This window comes from Pomacea canaliculata, linkage group LG11 (assembly GCF_003073045.1).
Source record: "Pomacea canaliculata isolate SZHN2017 linkage group LG11, ASM307304v1, whole genome shotgun sequence".
Lineage (NCBI taxonomy): Eukaryota > Metazoa > Mollusca > Gastropoda > Architaenioglossa > Ampullariidae > Pomacea > Pomacea canaliculata.
This window is the reverse complement of record NC_037600.1, coordinates 20,043,978-20,065,297: the sequence shown is the minus strand read 5'-3', so window position 1 is coordinate 20,065,297 and position 21,320 is coordinate 20,043,978. Positions and strand designations below refer to the sequence as shown.

At 37.5% G+C, this 21,320-nt stretch overlaps 2 protein-coding genes across 2 annotated transcripts; both read right to left on the bottom strand.

The window, feature by feature from the left end:
• Positions 1 to 2,926: 2,926 nt before the first annotated feature.
• On the bottom strand, positions 2,927 to 11,147 carry LOC112575428. Its single transcript, XM_025257298.1, has 3 exons — positions 10,649 to 11,147; positions 10,106 to 10,461; positions 2,927 to 9,893 (listed from the first exon to the last, which is right to left on the bottom strand). The coding sequence occupies exons 1-3, from the start codon at positions 10,918 to 10,920 to the stop codon at positions 9,514 to 9,516; spliced, it is 1,008 nt and encodes a 335-aa protein (XP_025113083.1). The 5' UTR covers positions 10,921 to 11,147; the 3' UTR covers positions 2,927 to 9,513.
• Positions 11,148 to 12,686: 1,539 nt separating this feature from the next.
• On the bottom strand, positions 12,687 to 20,383 carry LOC112576054. The gene is made up of 6 exons (XM_025258276.1): positions 20,140 to 20,383; positions 19,435 to 19,558; positions 19,151 to 19,271; positions 14,238 to 14,401; positions 13,266 to 14,024; positions 12,687 to 12,911 (listed from the first exon to the last, which is right to left on the bottom strand). The coding sequence occupies exons 2-6, from the start codon at positions 19,462 to 19,464 to the stop codon at positions 12,702 to 12,704; spliced, it is 1,284 nt and encodes a 427-aa protein (XP_025114061.1). The 5' UTR covers positions 19,465 to 19,558; positions 20,140 to 20,383; the 3' UTR covers positions 12,687 to 12,701.
• Positions 20,384 to 21,320: the final 937 nt, after the last annotated feature.

Genomic DNA, 21,320 nt, shown 5'->3' with positions numbered 1-21,320 from the left:
TCTTTGTCCATTTGGTGTATGTTTAAATCACTGTGTAAAAATGTTGATTTTTTACCGGGATCAGCTCTCCTAATTCTCTGATTTATCATCTTTTCACTTGTAAACAAACTCTGCTACTCCGAGGGTTCACAAGCGTCGGAGGTGGAAGGTCAGAGTTCAATCGGCTGGACATGCCATGGCGAAACACTCTCCGCAGTTAACCAAGCTGTTAAATGTGTGACTGGAATCTTTGAATATTCTAGAATGCAAGGTGGCGATGGGGAGGAAACGGGTGCTGCCCTCAAACAAATCTAGCTCCGGCGTAGTCCTTCCTTCCAGCTGATATTTGTAGTTATTAATATGTAGATTGGTCTGGACCTGAGCGTCCTCTGCATCCCAATTCTAAAAAGTTAATTCAACTTACATTTGGGTACGGGTAGATAGGACCTATATAGACCTGTCAAAATAACTTATAGTACCTCATCGATCTTTAAAGAAACGACAAAAACATTTTTATCATCACAGTTCCGCGCACAGGCCTGCGGTGCTCAACCATCACAAGACAACTTTGTTCAGCAAAAAGATGATGATCACACATTCCTTAACTACAAAATAATAATGCAGTTTTACAATAGGCATACGAGCAGGTAGTCCATTTGCTTAACACACGTTTTCATTACATTACACATCATCTCAAGGTACAATTAAAAATGAACGAATCGTCATGATTCTCCTTTATCCGTTTCTGATAATAATAGACTAAATATTAATGTGGCAACAAACACGACCCCGGCGATTTCACTAACAAATGTTTTTACAACCTAAGCATATTTATTACGGTCCTGATGGCTGACCAGACAACCTTTTTCTGATAATCATTCTGGTTCGCATCTCGAAAAGGCAAGAGTATATTTACATAGCTTTATTAGAATAGTATTTTAACCAATCAAAAAATTGCACCGGATAAGTCATTTAAGATTTCTACTATCTACATTTTCTTGATTAAGCACAAGACAATGCATTCTTTTGTTCAGTATCTAACAAAAAAAAATAAACCAAGGAATTTTTTTTCTTTAAAGTTTGTATCAGAACAGGAGCTGCACTACAAAAATAAAATGCTTGTCTGTCTGTTATCTGTACTTCACTACAAGTAGTACATCGATTAAGTACTTGTTATATGTGATTCAATTATGTGAATAGTAATTTTAAAATGATAACACAAGCTTTGTTCTCCAGGGGACAACGGATATGAAAGATTGAATCGTTGATCTTTTTTATCATGGTTTAGTCCAACTAATCATTGAAGACTGATGAATTCCCCGGTGGCTCTGATAGCTGCGATGTTATTAAAATTCCACTTTTAAAACTGGAACTGCTTGCAGGCAAACACTTGTCAATACGTAGCAAAATAAACAATGTTTTACGAAATTGTTTGCTGAGAATCACACTGGCAATCATGAGGAACAACTCAGTTAAGATCGCGCTGAGGTCTGCGATGCTATAAACGATGACAGCCAGGGAGTGGTTGATGGTCCAATACCCGTAGGTAGGGACAAAATTCACAACCATCGAATTTATCGCTCTTGGCATCGCGAGGAGGAAGAAAGAAAAGGTAAGAATGAAAATTAACCGTGAAGTTTTATTTATCGCCTGAGCCGACCTGCTTTTCCGAGCGAGTTGTTGGTTTTGAGAGCTGGATTCATGTCCAGTCGATGATCTGATGTTCTTTTGACTGGACGCATGATGGCGAAGAGCTGCGACTAAACACACGTTCATCATTAAAGAAAACAACAAAGGAATATAGAAAAAAAGTATTCGACTAAAATTTCGAAAAAAGTTAAAGATCCCTAAATTGTCTAACCGCAGTTTTGTTGATGTCGCTGCCCAGGTGTTGGGTTTCACCTCCGTCACCTGAAACTCCAGAACGAGGGACACGTGGCCGAGAACAGTCAAACCGAAGACGAAGACAATCACTGCACGTGGAAAGTGGTTCAGCAGGTTTACTGAGACTGTAAAGGGAAAGACGAGGACAAGAAACCGCTCCAGAGACGCCAGTGAGTTCAAGACGATGGCAAAGTTGCGAGAGGTGGTTGTTAGGAATGTGTTGATGTAAATACTGATGATCGTTATCTCCTTGGTCGTCAGCCCCCAGACAGACTCCCCCAGCCAAGCCAGGATGGAGCAGCTCAGGTAAATACCGTCCCCGGTGCTCATGGCCAGCAGGTAGTAGGTGCAGGCGTCCTTTCTTTGCATGGAATTCACTCTGATGTTAAGCATGCAGGCCAACAAACACACTGCAGCACACAGGGGAACGATTATCTCCGCATACTCTAAAAACATTTCAGCTACAGATGGCGCCACCAACCCTAACGGGACTGAAATTCTGTTGTCTGTTGAGTCATTGACTTGATTCACTTCTTCTGACTGATTCATTTTTTTTCTCTTTTTCATCCGTTGTCAAGACAAGGTTAGAGCTGGATGGTTGCTTCTTGTGAAAAACATCTTTTGTTCACCAGAACTCTTCTGAGATCAAAATGTGGAACGCAGTTTCCAAAACAAAGAACTTTTATTGTCTCCAATTTTCAATTATATATTTTTTTTTGTTTTCTCTAGTATTCAATAACTTAAAGTTATTTTGGGTAAGTGTATTTCGTACTTTTGCAGATAAATACATCTTTCCGTACTTTGTTTTTTCAACAAGCAAATCGTAAATTTACTTTGCAGGTTAAAATCGAACAGACCAGAGAAGAAATTTATAAATCGGTTGTGTTGCGGAAAATATAAAAAAAATTAGTATTATGCTGTTAGGAGTGCCACTACAGATACTGGAATTATAATTGGTTTTGTGTCTATTTTTCTGCATGTCATTTTTCACAAACACGTGCACACAAAACACACACACACAGAAACACACACACACACGCACAGAAACACACAAAAGCTCATGTAGAGAACATATTTTTCTTTTATTGTAATAAAATATATCTACGCCTATAAAGTTCCGAAAAAATTTGCTTTCTTTCTCAAATTTCACAGCCATTAAACAACTTTTAATATTTGACTACAATATAACTAAATAATATATTAGCAAGCGTACTGAGCTCTCACTCTATTCAAAATGCAGAGAAACAAACAGGAGGAAGAAATCAGAGTTTGACTAAATAGTCCTCGGGTACGAAAGACTATTTACTTGTCAGTCACACAACAGCAAACAGAGAAGGACACTAATATTTATTAGCTTTATATTTTCACAAGCCACAAAATGCTTTTATTGTCTCTTTTTCTGTACAGACAAGTCTTATTTAATGTAGATTGTTTGTGGCAGGCTAATCCACGTAATTCCTGTTTCCGATTCTGATGAAGCTCACATGTGTATTGCCTTTAGTCGATCCAGACTGGAATTTGAAGAAACTAGTAAGAAAGTTCTCAGCTACATATATAAAAGGAAAATTCTATCAACACTGGTTACCCTCTTGATAGCTTAAATAAACTGTTTAATACACTATCTTTCTGCAAAACTCACAAGAATCAGCAAAGAAAGGTGACCAAAGAAATAAAATTGGTCGACGCCAAATGTATGGTTCACACGGCCATATTCATAAATTACAAAAACATTGCTGCTTAAAATGAGACTGGAGAGATTACAGTCATCGGAAGAAACAGCATTGCAGTATAAAAGGAGATGGCAGAAGAAGTTTCTCAACCTTAGAACAATGGTAAGTTCTATCAACACCAACAGGATGTCTACAAAGTCGTTACAAACATCAAGAATGCATGTCACTGAGCTGGTACCCGCCCTGCGGCCACCAAGGATGGGCGCAACATCAGAGCCATCACGCAGTCATACGGTAACTATGTGTGTTTTTAAAAGTTGTATTACAAGACTTTAAATATACCCAGTATATCTGTTACTCTCATCCTGATATAAAGACAATCTTTGGAAGGGTTGTCTTTCGACAGCTGAACACAGAAACAGTAATTTAAGCCGACCTTGTTATAACAACAAACACTAGATCACCACTCATGGCAAAAATGGTGACTGTATTATGTCACCCTGACAATCCCATTGTAAAATTCATGTTCATTCGTCTGTTTTTATTCGTCTATGTATATCCTTTGCTATGCTTTTTTTTTAAATGTTCCATCTCTTCTTTTGCCACCAAATACTTACACAACAGATTATGATCATCAAATGAAGGCTCATCTATGGAATACTTGTATTGACTACAGTACTCTTCATTATTATTTTTTTAAAGTTACACCAATTAATGTTATGTGCTGTTTACTGTTTCTTTAAAATTACTTCGACATGAGCACAAACTAATCAATTATTTTAGCTTCAATGAACTGTCAGGGCCTAGGTGACATGCGTAAGAGGAGAGATGTTTTCCACTATTTATATAATAAGACTTTTTCAGTCTATCAGTTACAGGATAGTCACTTTGACCATAAACAGGAAACAATGATATCTGCAGAATGGGGTTACTCTTGCCTTTTTTGCATCCTACAGTTCTTCCTCACGTGGGGTGGCAATCCTATTTAATAACAATTTTTAATTTTCAGTTTAAAAAGTTTATAGAGACAATGGAGGAAACTACATTATAGCATTGATAAAAACACTAGAAAACGATATTCTAATTTGCAATGTCTGTGAGCAAAACAAGGATAACCCAAAATTTTGTTCGCAACTAGAAGAGTGTGTGAGGCAATTAGGTATAGATAACATTGTGATTGGGGGTGATTGGAATGTTGTTTTGAACTTTCAGCTAGACTGCCATGACTATAAGCATAACAACAGTACAAGAGGACAAAAACAAATTGATAAGATGATGAAAAATGTGAACCTGATTGATATATGGCGTGAATTAAATACAGAAGTACTAAGATACACTTGGCATAGGAAAATGCGCCTCCAACATAGCAGATTGGATTACTTTCTTATGTCAGATTCACTTTCAGCTCTTGTTGTAGATGCAGATATTACCCCGGGATATCGAACTGACCATTTTTTGATCATTCTATCATTAAGCAACAAAGAAGAAGAAAGAAGATTTAATCTACGGAAGTTAAATTCATCCCATTTAAGGGATAAAAATTATCTAACTCAAATAAATAATGTTGTCAGAGAAGTTACAGAAGAATACTCAGCCTTTTCATTTGAAAGAAAAAATTTAGGAAATATTCCTTTGATGGAAGTACAGCTGGTTATATCGGATCAGACCTTTTGAGACACTATGCTAATGAAAATCAGAACAAAAACAATGGCTTATGCAAATGAAAAAAAAAATTAGGAAAAGGAAAAAAAATTAGAAAAAATAATTACACAGTTGGAAGGTAAAGGAAAGATGAATGAGGAAGAGCTGAATGAACTGGAAAAGAGCAAAAAGGAACTTATTAGTATAAGGAAAAGAAAAGTGATGGTATACTGATTCGCTCCAGAGCACAGTGGATATAGCAGAAGGAGAGAAATTCAGTCGATATTTGTGTTCATTAGAAAACTGTAATTATGTAAGTAAACAAATTCAAAAATTACAAACGCAAAATTGGGAAAGTACTACAAGATCTGAAAAAATAAGAGCGAAAATGCAAGATTTTTTTCTCAAACAAAACTCTATATGTTATATTTAAAGCAATGGCTAATATAAAAGATATTAAATTAAAATGGCTTCAAATCAGAGTGCTACTTAGAACTCTGGGGACAAGAGTAATATTATTTCACATGGGACTAGAAGAGGATGATGTCTGCAGCCTTTGCAGAGATGAAAATGAAAATATTCAGCATTTGTTGGAAGTGTAAATATGTTAATGATTTTTGGAAAAAATTACAAAATTGTATATTAGACAAATGTACAAATGCTCCTAAGATAACTATCAGTGAACATTTGGTTCTGTTTGGATGCAGTAATACGTTTGAGACAGATATTGTGCTTGATTTAATTTTACTGCTAGCAAAAGCATACATATATTCTTATAGATTTATAAACGTCATCCCGCGGTTAGAACATTTTATCCAAATATTGAAACACAGATATACAATTGAAAAATTTAATACATGTTTACAAATAAACGAAGAAAGGTTTGGTAAACACTGGCTACCATATGAACAACTTGTTAACTAGACTAAATAGTGACTCTATACACATAAGTATAAATGACTTCATGATTATCAAAAACTACATGTCTTGATATGATATACATTAATATTGTTGTATTATCATCCTATGACACATGGGAATCAAGGTGACTTCCATGATGATTGCTTTATTTGTGTGAGATGGGGAAAAAAAGCCCACATACTTTTCTGTTAGAGACCTTGGCATGCTAACAGATTTTATTCTATTACATTTCCATTATAACACTAATACATCTCTAATACATGATCTTTTACTGACTGTTTCTGTTTTTCCAGCCTAGACTTTAAATTCAGACCACATAATATACAGTAATAATGAATAATGCAGCTTTGAAAGTGCATAAATAAATGTGCCTGCATCATTCAAGACCCCTCAACCATAAAAAAATACAGGTAATAACTAGCAAAATTAATTTTGAAAATAAGCATACAGGTTAGTGTGACACTTTAGATAAAGACAAGCACAAGAACAAAATAATCTAAACCAAAAGTTGTGACAGGGTAAACAATCTATACGTAAATACATACGAGTTATGGCATTAAAAATAGCCTATGCGCCTTTCAGAACAACAAAGCAAAAAACAGTTATCCAGCTGTTTTTCACTTAATCATTTGGAAAGGTACAGAGGCTGTTTTAATGACAAGGAACAGGGAAACGCCTGAAAGCTGTAGCAAATAGGAAAATGATAATACAACTGTCATGCAAAAATATTTTTAGTAAAGTACAATAATATAACAGCTGTGAAGTTAAATGGATTCATAGCAGAATTGTATATAGAATCTTGGTCACAAATTCCTTAACTATTGTACTTGAGGCAACATTTCTCATACACTAGTGTAAAGAGGTGAAATTATTACCAACTCAAAAGCATATGTTAAACATCTAGATGCAAGATATAAGATAGATGTAATGCTTCTTTCAGTATGAAAGTGTACTATTTTAAAACTGAGTGAGTTATCTACATGCATCTCTTTTCTATAGAAGAACCTTTCAACGATCAGGATTTATTTATCATGACCCTGTATTTTTACAAGTGTGTATCCCTTATGTTTCGCCTTAGCCTGAAAACCCTATACCTACTTGAAAGCATGTGTGAGAGTGCTTTTTTTCTCTTCTATTTAATATTGCTATACAACACACTAGAAGATATGATATAATGGATGCTATTGGTACATAAATTAGCATATGTCGAGTGCATGTTTCTAATGTGTGAAGTTCTTGAAATAAGGGCTGGGGGTCAGTGGGGGGGAATGGAAAGGTTTTTTAAAATATGTATTATGTTATTTATTGCAACATGTTAAAAGCTATCGCTGTATAAGCAGTCAGGGACAGACCACTACTCTGTTTGGCTTGTCAGCTGCTTCTGCTGATTAGACATTGATGACAGGATTTCGTATATCACAAGGGATGTGTTTTCTCTGTGTACATGTTGTTTTTATGTAAACTGTTTTATGTAGTAGTATTATATGTTTTGTGCATTAATAAACCAAAAATGTTTTAAAAATTTGCTTTTTGTCATAGGATTACATGGATTTTAAGTGTAAACAGGCCTGCAATTCACAGTTATGAATAATATGCACCATAGTACATGCATGGAAATGTCTTAAAATATAAAACTGGTCATAATTTACAATATAGGCTTTACTGATTGTGTATTAACCAAATTAAACTGTAATGACTCTCACTCTATTAAATTTTCTGTACTCTTTTAGCTTAAAAATCCAATAAAAACTTAGCTGCAATTAATGTTATATAATGTTTGAAAAATTTTTTTTTGGTAATTACAGTGTAGGAAAAATTACACAAAAGATATTTCTATTATAATTATAGCTGTATAACAATTATATTTACATACATTTACAAATACTGCTTGTGTAACTAATTTGTTAGTGAAAATCATAAGCAATATGATAATTATCATACTTTTAATAAGGAAAATTACTTCAATTAATTTTAGTTTGCTAATGACTGATAAGTTATCTAATAAGCTTTTGTAATAATAAGTTATCTAATAAGCTTTTGTAATATACATTACAAATGTAATATTATAATACACACAAATACTGAACTGAAAATAATGTAAAATTATAATTAATCGATGGAAGCATAATTTAAGAAAGAATTGTAATTTAAACAAAAGTGCTGAGTATGATAGTTAATTCCTTCTACACTTAAGCTAAGTATGAATTTGTACATATTTTTTAGAGTTTGTATTTTACATATTTTACCCAAGATTTTACTCTTAATGTTAATAATGTTTATATATTTAGAAACTGGGTAGAAATAATTCTAAGCAACTGAAATTAAAACTGATAAACAACAAATGAAGCATACATAAACAAGCATAAAAAAAGCAATCAGTAACACGAATCTTAAATGGATGTCACAAATACAGTCATATACATTGCCAGTAAATTGAACAGAAAACCAATAGTAATCTAAAACGATCACTTAAGAAACGTGTACAAGCGCCAATTATTTAGCTAGCGAAAAGAATTAAACCACGGACGTGTATGTGGGGTTGCTGGCTGTCTTCGCCGAGACCATGCATCAATCTGATTTTTTTTTTTTTTTTTTTTTTTGACAAGACCAATGTTCCTGTGCAACCCTTAGTGAATTTAAAAAAAAATTCAAGTACACCTTCCTAATTTGTTTTGGATTACCTAATAAGTGACTGTTCATGCAGGATTCAGATGTAAACATTTTTCTTTTACACAGTTTGATCTCTTATTATCAGTTAAAATTGTTTTTCCATCTGTTATAGTTATTTTTTATGATTTTTTGAAATTGGTGAATTTCCATGAGCACGATCGAGGGGAATGTGACCTCGTTAAACCCTGACAAAGCAAATGAGTTAAAATGGGACTAAACCGGAAGCTTTGTATACACCAGCCTCGTTTTACTAGTAACAGTAAAAAAATCGTCTGCGAGCAGTCTAGTAATACAAGTTCGTGATTAAACACTGCAATTAAGAAAACGAAATTGTAGAAAGTCTCCATATCAAAATCAGAACTTACGTCCAGCGGAACACACAATAAAAATGCTCCTTTAATTTGCTTAATACAGTAAATCTAATCATCAAAGCTTTTTTTTTTAGAATATTCTACAATATCAAAAGTGATATTGAAACGGGGCAAACGGTTGTATTTGAAATTGTGCACATGCATAATAGTTAGGGCTTCGGGGCGCTGTTTTATGGGGGAAGACTCCTTTGTTAAAGTCTAGAAAAATTTTTTTCAACCATTGCCGCACGAAGCGAATGTAGTTTATCTCAACAGCATTTTAATATGATTAGATTTCAATTTAGTAGGACGCACGTGCCAGGTGGATTTCGAGGCACGCGTACTGCTCCGTCCTGTTTGGATATATTTAAATATGACGAATGTGCTTCTAGGGGGTATTACTGAGCAGATGACATCGGTAGGCCGTCATTGGAGACAATCACAAGTTGTGACGTACATCGGGACATGAAGTAAAGTCGGGTATCACTTCTTTGTAAGGTTAGGTTAAAAACGTTGCCATCCTCACCCTCATCCGTAGTCTCATAGTCGTCCAGACAGACGACGACTTTTCTCTCCAGACCATGAACTCGGTCTCCATACACCACCCACACCACGTCTCTGCGGGCGTTCACCATGTCCTCGAAGTCATCATCCGTCATCAACTGCACTGGGATACCCGCTTCTTGCAGTCCCTTCACCATACCCGAGTTGTCACTAAAGTTACACCAGTACAACACCAGCATGTCTCTCCACTGTAGACTTGGTGGATTGGAGTTCTCTGTTAACATTCAAATTAATTTTTTTTCTGTCACATGACAGAGAAACACACTGACAGACACGTGGGTATAAACAATGAGGACTAACGTGATGACGTATAATGACACGTGACATAATACATCTCTTCACAAGACTGTTTCTCACCAGTTTGTTATTTATGACACAGTTAACTGTTTGTCAGCAGACGTTACACTACACAATACCCATACCTACCTGCAACGCCAACATGGAGATTGAGCAGAAAGCTGGCCACCTCACGACCGCACGTGACACAGTCAAATAGCTTGAGATTTGAATGACTTTGAGGCTTATGATACAGTTGTCTGACTGGCGGGCCGTCTGTGTGGTCGGGCACACCTCGCTCACTGTACTGTAAGATGTCATCGTAATTCACCAGACACAAGCCTTTCTTAAGTTCCCTGAGGATGGCCGGCGTAAAGCGGAGGGGTCTGATTAAATTTTCTTCTTTCCATCCGTCTGGTGGATATCCATGAAAACAATTTGCTGCCCAGATATGGAGACGAGGAACTTGTGTCAGGAGCTTCTCACACATTTCCTGGAAGCAATCTCTGTAATAGACATAAATGTTGCAGAGGATGGATATATACATGCTACACTGTGTACTGTCACTATTATGTGTGTTTATGTTTGTGTCATACGTGATGTAACCCCATTACATGAGGTTAACGTAATGACATGTTTCCCTACACAAAGTAACAGCTGATGTAACAGAGCAAATCTACTTTTACAACTTACCCATTCATATCAGGACCCACTTCATCAGCGATGACGTACAACGACCCTCCGCTCGCCGCTTGTGACAAGTCATTGACGGCCTTATCCACGTCTTTATCGTCACCAAGATCATACTGCAGGAGGTGAGGTTGACCAGGTGACACACCTTCTGACGGTAGTGTGTTTACTGTCTGCTGCAACAAGTCATACAACATGCTGCACGCTGCACGACTCTCACTACAACTACTGACAATGTAGACGTGGTGACCACATCGCAGCCGCTCTATGGCCATCAGCTGCAGCACCACAGTTTTACCTGTACCGGGCGGTCCGGTGACAAAGAGTCTGTCAGGCGGGTCGTGTAGCAGGCGAACTTGCTCCGGGAAGAGTGTGATTACAGCAGTATAGCACTCTCCTGTCCACCACACGGCCTGACCCAGGGTCTTGACACTCACACGTGGAGGACGTGTGCATGGCACACTCACTGTTGTCGCCGGACCACAGAATCTATTCCATAAAATAAGTCATTCCTTAATCTCATACCTTTTTTCAAAATCAAAAGAGTATATTATAAATTAATGATACTTGCACGATTAATTATTTTTGTGTCTTTAAGTAAATCATTCGTCGTTACCGTTAAAGATCTAAAGGTAAGTGTTTCTTTCTCTTTAACAAAAGGGAACTAAAAAAAGTAACAAGAACAACAACTTCTATGCCATTTTTTTACATGTACAATGCTAGCCATAGAAAATTGGCAACTGACTTAATATTGAAATTGCATGAGAAAAAAATATAAAAAGGTAAGGAAGAATATTTAATATAATTGGAATTAATGGAGGCATTCAAGGCAGACCCAACAGCCGCAGCGGAGATGCTACACCCCCTGCTGCAGAAAATTTGGCAACAGAAGCAAGTTCCAGAAGACTGGAAGCTTGGCTGTCTAGTAAAGCTACTAAAAATGCGACCTGACAGTGCCGCAATTGACATGGGATTATCCATTCTTAGCAAAGTGCTGACCAGAATCTTCCTGGAGAGACTGAAGAATGCCCGAGACTAGAGACTTTGGCAAGAACAGGAAGGCTTTCGATGGGATAAATAATGCACCGACCAAATCGCTACACTACGAAGTATTATTGAACAGTCCATCGAATGGCAGTCACATCTATACATAGCTTTTGTAGATTTTGAGAAGGTTTTTGACTCCGTAGACAGGGAAACCATCTGGAAGTTGATGCAGCACTACAGATTTCCACCAAAGTTCACTGCCATCATCCAGCAGCTGTTTTAGGGCTCGACATGCCAGGTGATCCACAACGCAAAGCAGACTGACCTCTTCGCAGTGAGGACTGGAGTGAGGCAAGGCTGTATGCTCTGGCCGACAATCTTCCTAATCGTCATAGACTGGATCATGAAAAGAACAACCTATAATAGCAACACGGATATTCAGTGGACTTTCGCCAGGCAACTTGAGGATCTTTGCGGATGACATCAGCAACACGCACAGACAAAGCTCTCACGGCTCTCAGAAGAAGCAGCGATGACTAGCCTGACCATTAACATCAAGAAGACGGAGATAATGAGGGTCAGCAACAAGCAAGAAGCCCCACTTCAACTACATGGTGAATGTATTACAGAGTCTGACCGTTTAAGCTACATTGGCAGCATAGTCAGCAAAGATTGAGGTGCAGATGAAGATGTAAGAAGCCGAATAAAGCCAGGCTTGCAGTCCACACCCTGCGACCTATCTGGAACTCCAAGGCTTTGTCTTTACACGCCAAGATCCGCATCTTAAATGCAAATGTAAAGTCATTCCTTCTATAAGGATCAGAGACATGGCGTGGGACAAACATCATCATTACCAACAAGATTCAGACATTCGTCAACATATGTCTGCGCCACATCCTCCATATCAGATGCCCCAAGAAGATTTCCAATACAGACCAGTAGGAGAGAGCCAACCAAACAACTCCCAGCCAAGACACCAAGAAGTGGTAGTGGGGCTGGATCAGTCACATTTTGTCTTGACAGGATACATTGCCTATATTATAAAACTTTTAATGTGACTACTAAGGACTCACCTGGCTACCAGTGTCTTGTACACCTCAGGTGTCATGTGACTGTCAGGTCCAGCCCCAGCCACACGTCGCTGCCACCAGTGTCCGAGTGCACTCAGCACGTGACTACTGACGTCAGGCAATGTCTTGCGGTCAGACAACTGATCACAGCACAGACACAGACCTGGGATGTCGGCGGGGTCTGATGTTTTTAGACACTGACTCAGGTCCTGCAAAGAACCGTGTAATCTGAAGTAGTTAATAAAACGTGGCTGATAAATGTCATTGTTTAACATTTTTTTTTATAAAGAAACCTCTTCTGTCAGCGACGTATAATATTGCTTTGTTCTAATTTTCATATCATACGATAGTTCTCATTATAAATATTTACTTTACTTTACAGTGTAAACTACTGGATGTATAAGGATATATTGCTAGAAAATTCTTGTACATTAAGTTATTATGTATGAAGAAATATGCTTTTGTGGTTATAAATGATTAAACAAAAAACAGCGGTAGTAGCTCTTAATTTGTATCTTTACTTAGCCCAATGAAAATAATCAATAAGTTGTATAGCTTATTACCCTGGAAAATTTGGAGTCGCCAGAGATGGCCTGTTGTACCTGACGAGTCGTGAGGTTGGGGAAAGCGATGGTCTTAGTGATGCGCAGACCGGGAGCGATGTCAGACACCAGGTGAGACAACATGGCCTCCGCCTTGTCCAGCTGTGAGACGGCGTTACTCAGTTTCTTTCTAATTGTATTGTCTACATCCTGCTGTGACATCTTCAGTTCCTGTATGTTGTCACCAAACGCCATCACCTCACAGGTGACAAGACCGTACTGTCGGTGAATAAGAAGCACATCAAAGTCTCCTTGTTTCCACTTTTGTGGTAGAGCAGGAGGAAGATTGGCGGGTAGGCGGAGATGTGCAGCCGCGGCAGCGTAACAAGGTTCCCCCAGGTACTGTCCGAACAGAAGCTGAGTCAGACCAACCAACACTTCTTTATTTTGCTCAAACAATGTCTGCAGACACACCAACACACGTTGCATGGCTGCGTCATCTCTGACGTCACTGTCCTGCACACAAGCAGGCTGAAGAATGGAAGCTTGAGCACCAGTCGACTGAGGAATGGCTGTCTGGCTGGATGACTGGCTGGATGGTTGATTCGACTGTCCTTTCTCTTTGAAGACGACGACATCCTGATCAGCAATCTGATGTCTAGTCATCGGCACGCGGTTGAAGTAGACAGGAGGCAGGAAGTAGGCGCGTGAGTCGAGATCAGGGAACGCGGCCTCAACCCACTTGACCCAGAATGACTGGGCTTGTGCTGAGATGGTCTCCTGTTTTGGTTTTATTTGTATACAAATATACTCTCAAACTTGAAATATTAACGTTTATTAAGTAGTATTTAATATTATCAATAATTTCTAGAGTAAGACTGATTTTATGTAAATGACGACCTACATTGTACGAAGTGTTAACCGTAGTTGTTAGTTGTTATCAAAGATGATAGTGATACAAGTATGTTGGATATTTCATGAAACTTTGTAAACCTGATCGCCTGTCTCCTGATTGATGAGCCTGACTGCCTCCTCGATCTGAGATCGAGAGCCCTTAATGATGACAGTCTTTGTGCCTTGTACGGATGACGTGCAGGGATCAAGCTGTACATCTGCACCTGACTTCTTTTTAATGTCTTCAATAGGACACTGACTTCCTGGAGATAGAAGGAAAGTGAAACTTTAGACACAGGGGGGTGAGCAATGTTCATAAAGGAGGCTGAACGTGTCTGTACCGCTGTGTGAAGAAATGTCTTTATTTATTAAAAAAAAAAAAACTTTTAGGCCTGTGTGGGGGGATTAAACACACTCTTGAGGCAGTTTTATTATAGCATGCCTCAAAAACATTTTCCTTTTGCTGGATTTTTAACACAATTAATCCAAGGGTATGGTAAAGACGAAACATGTGAAGAATGTGAAACAATTCTTACATATTGTCAACCCTACAATCTCCCTCCCAGACATCGATACACATAAAATCCCGGCTTTCCCTCCTTCCTAGATACATCTCACTCAGACAGGGTCACGGTCGTCTGTGTGTCGATAAAAAGCCATTTCTCTGCGATACGACAGACCCCAACAGCGAACTAGCCAACTACACCAACCACGGAGACGACTTACTGCCAGTTGAGACTAAAAATGGACAAAAAACTGCTTTGTCCGACAGAAGATGTCGCCTGTACAAACGCGATCTCTGGTGCCACTGAGGCAGACATTTGGCTGGCTATATGTGATACGGAAGAACATCTTAAGTGACTCCTACCTCTTTGACTCACATTACTAGAATGTAAATACCTTTTCTGGTAAGTCTTCCGTACACTTTTAATTTATCTTTAGAGAATGGCGGGAAACCCTCTTTGTCTCTCTCATTAGGTCTGCTTTTGTTCCATGCCACTTACCATACCTTAAATGAGATATCTATACACTAATTTTTATATTCATGTGCAAACTAAAATCGTTATATCTATATTTATAATAAAAATTTCTGAAGACGGGGAAATAGGAAGGTGTATGTTGATGATGATCTCCCTTTACAGTGCTTTCTCGCTGATGCGAATATATTTCTCACACCCCATGTAAATAGGTAGTGGATACCTTGGCTTATATTTATTGATCAATTTTGACTATATGAATAGTTTGTTTGTGAGATTGGCATATAGTTGGGACGATTGGAGAACCTTATGAGTACTCATAACCACACACCTACACACACCTATGCCAAAACAATAGGCTTTATCTTGTAGCCAGGCTTATTTACATAAGTACACACAAAATCTACCCATGGTTTTAGTTTTTGATGTACCAGGATTGTCTTTATTTTATACTCTTTCAAAACACACACAAAAACGCTCACACATCTAGATATTCACATACACGCGCACGTTGACAGACATAGATATGTATAGTTTTGACACAGCTGTGGGCCTACTTACAAGAGCACCAACTCATCCCCCATCCTCAGTCAGCATAGAGAACTTTTCACAGTACTGACACTGCTTTTATTAAAGTGACCACCGACATACAATCTGCCATTGACAGTGGTCATGTTTCTGCCTTATCTCTACTGAACCTGTCTGCTGAATTTGACACCATGGACCACTCTCTGCTCCTTTATATACTACACACCCTCTATGGGATTCCCTGCACTAGCGGGGTTCAACTCCAATCTCACTGATAGGACGCAGACTGTGTGTGTTGATGGTCAAACATCTCGCCCTGCTCCACTTTCTTGTGGCGGCCATCAAGGCTCAGTACTATTTATTCTGTATATGAAGCCACTTTCATCTTGCATCCAGTCTCACAACCTTTCTTATCAATATTATGTTGATGATATGCAGCTGTACTGCTCCACTCCACCGGCTGAGTCTCACTCCTCTACCAGCGCCATAGAAGTCTGTATTAATGAAGTCAAAGACTGGATGGTGTCAAAAAAACTTAAACTCAATGATGACAAAACAGAGGCCCTCATATATTCAAGAAGAAGAAATCCATCTTTACTCGTTAGTCCATCAAATCACATCAAGTAGGCAAAATCAACATCACCTTTGGGTCCTCCATTGGGAAGCTGGGATTCCTTGCAGACTTGACTCTTGCTAAACAAGTTACAGCTGTCTTTTAGTTTTGTGTATGTAGTAGAGATAATAGAGAAACTTGATGAATAGGATGCATTAAAACTGGAAAAAAGTTGTTCAAATACTTGTTCAATAAATATTGAAATCCGAACAAAAGAGAGTTATCCTCTATACAAAAATGATCACACTGACTGTAGGTCTGGCTCAGTGAATTTTACCAGTAAGTTTATTTTGTCTCCCTCTATAATTTCATGATCACTATACAAGCACAGATTTTGTGTTTTAATGGTCTACATGCACATCCTTATTATATCCATCTAAACATTTTCTGTTAATTAAAAAAATTTTCATTAGACTTACATCCATAGTTTAGTTTTGTCATTACTTTAAAGACTTCAAGTAACATTTTGATTTCAAATACATTTTTAAAAAGAGTTCTCAGCAAAATTGATGTGCAGAGTGAAGCATTACAGAATGTAGTTCACAAACTGAATCAGGTCACCCTGCTTCTTCAAAATATGGGGAAAGAGGAGCTGATGAAGAAAGGAATTAGAACAAAAGTGGTATATCATTTAAGTATAATGTGTTAGTACTAGAGACATTTTTTAAATGTTACCTTTAGCTTTAGCTAATATATCAGTTAATATGTATGTTATGCTTTACAGTCTTGATAAACCATTTAACAAACAGGCAGGCATAGCATCGGCTTACAGGTTAACTCTCCTGACAAGGATCTGTGGTCAGGGTAATATTTGTATTAATAAATAATACACATTTTATGAAGTACAAAATAATTCAGTATATTATATGCATAGAATTTATTTATAAAATAATTCTGTCACTTGCTTTTCATGGTGTCAAAATGAGCAGTCTGTGTGTGTCTATTAATTATGGCCGCTAAAATTGTTCTACTTTCATAAAGAATAGCTTTGATTAAACTCTTAATTAACTTGGTGATTTGAGTCACTTAATGCCATTATTTAACCTGAAGTCCCACTAGGGTTTATTTAAGGGACGAGGTCTGGTTTCTTGCCATATTCATCATGCAACCATTGATCCCGCATTATGTCTGAAACTTACCCAATCCAGTGAATTAATTTATTTTGCATTTGTATTGTAGTTTTTTACATGGTGGAAAGAACTACAGATTTTTTGAACAGGTTCAGCACCTCTCGTGCACGGAGAATTTTGAAACTGCTGTTTTCTTCAGAGCTGGCTCAAAAATACATGAGTTCTTGCAGGCTGGGGTAGGACAATAAAACTGGTGGTCTACTCTATACGGTCACTTGCGATCACTTTAATTTAAAAGAGGTCGTCTGAGTTGTGCTGTGTTGTCCTGTGGTGGTTGCTCCTGTGTTACGTTTGTGTTATCTGATTCCAAAACTAATTTCCCCTCCCCCCCCCCCAACACAAAAAAAAAGAATAGAAAAGATGAAAGAAGAAAGAAAATTTAGAAACTAACGCTAAGCACGTCGTTCCACAAAATCAAAGAATCAGAAGAAAAAGAGGGGTGACAAAGAGAGAAGGCAGGACGTGTAGAGTAAGTAAAAAAAAGTCGACCTAAATCACGCGATCGACAAACCCTGACTGTTAACACCACAAACGGTCAGATGGCAGACCGATAAACAACATACGAACAGCTACTGAATTTCTGAGAAAGCAAGTCGAAGATTAATCAATCACTGTATATTACACAACAAAACTGAGTTCTTAGTTCTGAGCAGTCTCTAAGTTGTGAAAACGGAAAATGACAATCTAAAGTGAATGGTGGACATTCTTAAACTACAAATAAAAGAACTAAAGAATATCTCTTTTAACGGATAGCAAGTTTCATGAAGTTCAAATTCTGTATAAATAATAGATGAAAAGACTCCAATAGGAAGAGTAGTAATACCGTCACTAATTTTGTCAAAACTAATACACTTTGACTGTTATTGCAAAACCTTCCAGGCCGTAGATAATTGCATTCAAAAATCTATATCTTAGCTTCTTTGGGTTTAAACCATATGAATGCATTGAAACTACTATGCCTGCAGAACATCAATCACTATTGAAATAGTTCTTATTTTCACACATAAAACATAAGAGAGTTTAGAGATAACGAGTTGTGCAATGGGCGCTTTTACAAAAATAAATGATTCCTTGACAGATGTCTATATAGGGTATGAGATTTCTGGAGAAAGTGTTGTGTGTTAAAACACTAATGACATTTTTGCAGAGCCTATCATTTGCAATGATAAAAGTAAGATTAGGAATAAAGCTTTTATGTATAGTAGCTAAGTTACAAAGAGATAAATTTAAACACTTGCTAGGTGAAAGAGGACATTTCCTATTAAGCTGTTAAAACAAGTAGGATATTAACATTTTGTCTCTTTTACTGGTTGTATAAAAGCAATAAATAACTATAAAAATTGCATAGATTGAACACAACTAAATAATACAAATAGATGTTTCTAATTGTATGTGAAAATAATTTAAAGACAGATGCTGTCTTTGATTTAGTTTGATTGATTCCTTTGTTATGTCAAACATATATTCATGCTCATGTTTTAATAAAAAAAAAACCAAGGCCACATGTACAACTTCAAATATTGATTAAAAAATGAAAATATGTAAGACTTTAAAACAAAAGAAAATTAAATGGAAAAATATATGCAACTGGTCACTTAGATATTAATATTTTTGTAGTGATGTGTCTTCTGGTGTATAATGGACTTGTTATGTACTTCATGTGATACACATGGAATGTACATGTGAATATTTGTACCAGTGTAATATACGTTATAATATACATGTATGTCAAAACTGATCTCAGATGAAAAGAAGGCGACTAACCTGACCCAGCGAGAGAAGTAGCTTGTGCATCTGTGACAACGTGCAGATAACACTCTTTGGCAGTGTTGCTTCCCCCTTGACCAGCTCTACCACCTCCACTAGTCTTGCCCTCGAGCTTTGCCTTCAGTGTGATGTTATTAAATAGAAATAAAATATAGAGTCAGGACCTTACATCAATTCAACGCCTTCGAAAATAAAACATCTCCAATGTTTGACCAATCTAATGCTGCTACTATGTGTTTGTGTGTCATTATTATTGAATAGTAACAGATTTCCTGAATTACCTTTTTGTGAGGTATCTGGCTACCAGACATGACTGACAACAGTCTTCCTTCTAGCTTGGCAATGAGCCTACCCACGGGGCTCTATCACGGAGCACGAAGCCGACTGTCGCCCAAACAAAACTTACTGAAAATATATAATAAAATAGGACACTGAGCATTGTTTATTGACCTTGACTACAATGATTAGCTAGTCTCAAAAGGTATACTAACAAAATGAAAGTTTCTGAATTTCACGCTTAAAGAATTTTTTTCTATTTGTTTTTCATCGCTTGTAGCTTGTACTACCTCTACTACCCCTCTCCACCCTACTTTTGTAATCTTGTTTTGTCTGAAAGTGCATATGATGTATATCTTGTCAAGATGAAACTGTTATAATTTGACATTCTGTAAATGTCAGGCTTAGAAGACAGTGTTTATCTTACAACAATGAGCAGTTTAAAGTCATCACTAACAGTAGCAGAAGGTATATCAAGTACCCAGTCTCCAGTCCCTGATTTTATGTACCTAGCCCCTGATATTAGGTATCTAGTACATATTAATTTCACTTTACTGCTAGTGACATTATACATCTGTTTTTTAACTTTAGAACTTGTGCACACACGACATGCCACTTGCCTAAAAAACATTTTATTTAAGTGGTCGAAAGTTCCTTTCTTTCGTTGATATTTATCAAACAATACCGATCTGTAATCAGCTAACACTTACCTGAGATTGTTGATGATACTTATTTTCAGGGCCATGCAAATAGCGTGTATCGTTGCCGGTTGACTGAGCACAACCGTAAATGTAAACAAAAGTTTAAAGTTTAAAAGGTTTAAAAGTTTAAAAGTTTAAAATAAAACACGCACAATCACAAACACTAAGAGAACTGAGTGAAACTCTGAGTCGCTCGCTGTCAGGGCGCTAAGCCAGACTGACTTCAGCTGAAGATGATAATGATATTATATTCAATTTTTGCTGTAGCCTCAGGAGGCATTCACGCCGCACCCACGCCGTCACACAACAGGATGTGGAGGCCAGCGGCGCCAGCTAAGGCCAGCATCACACGGCGCGACATTATCGTTTACAGCGATATTCATATCACCGAGTTACCTGTTGTAAAATCAGCACAATGGGCCAAGTGTGGAATAAGGGAGTTTTAATCCTTGGTTTAGTACTTTAACCTGTGACAAATTGAGATGACATGTGACAAAGAGACACCTACTGGAACACAGAGAGAGAGAGAAACACAAAATTAAGCGGGTGATCTGAAGTGATGTCTCTTTATCTTACCGGCGAAAAGGTACTGGCTCACAAGATTTCGTTGGATTTTGACATTTTTCTGAGATACTATTTACTTTGGAGTCCATGGATTCGTTATCGTTATCCTTGTTTGATATGCTGGACTTTTTTTTTGGTACCGTCACACTTTGTCAAGATGCACTGGCACGTTTATGGCTTCATTGCATCCATGGACTAACATCTGTCTGCCCTATACAGGTCCGTGCTGGCATTCTTAGATGACGCCATTTTCACCTCAGTTCAGTTTCTTGTTTGCACGTCGACATCGAACCGAACTTTGTGAAATGTGGACAAATCACTTGATAACTAAAGCATAACAAAACTGACTGATCTGTTCGTGGTAATGACTAACCGACGACATAACGGTAGGTCGAAATTGTTAACCTTGGACGATGAAAAATGCAGCCAGGATGTATATACAACTCTGGCACTCAGTTTTCTCTGTCTATGGGATATTTTTTATAATGTACTATCAGCTTTGTGAAATGGAGCTCTGTGTTCACTCTGTTCGTTCTGTTGCTCCTAGATACATATTCTGTTCCGCTCTTTATTTATTTTTCTTTCTGTCAAGGTTTGTATCATCAATTTCTCCCATTCTTATTAGA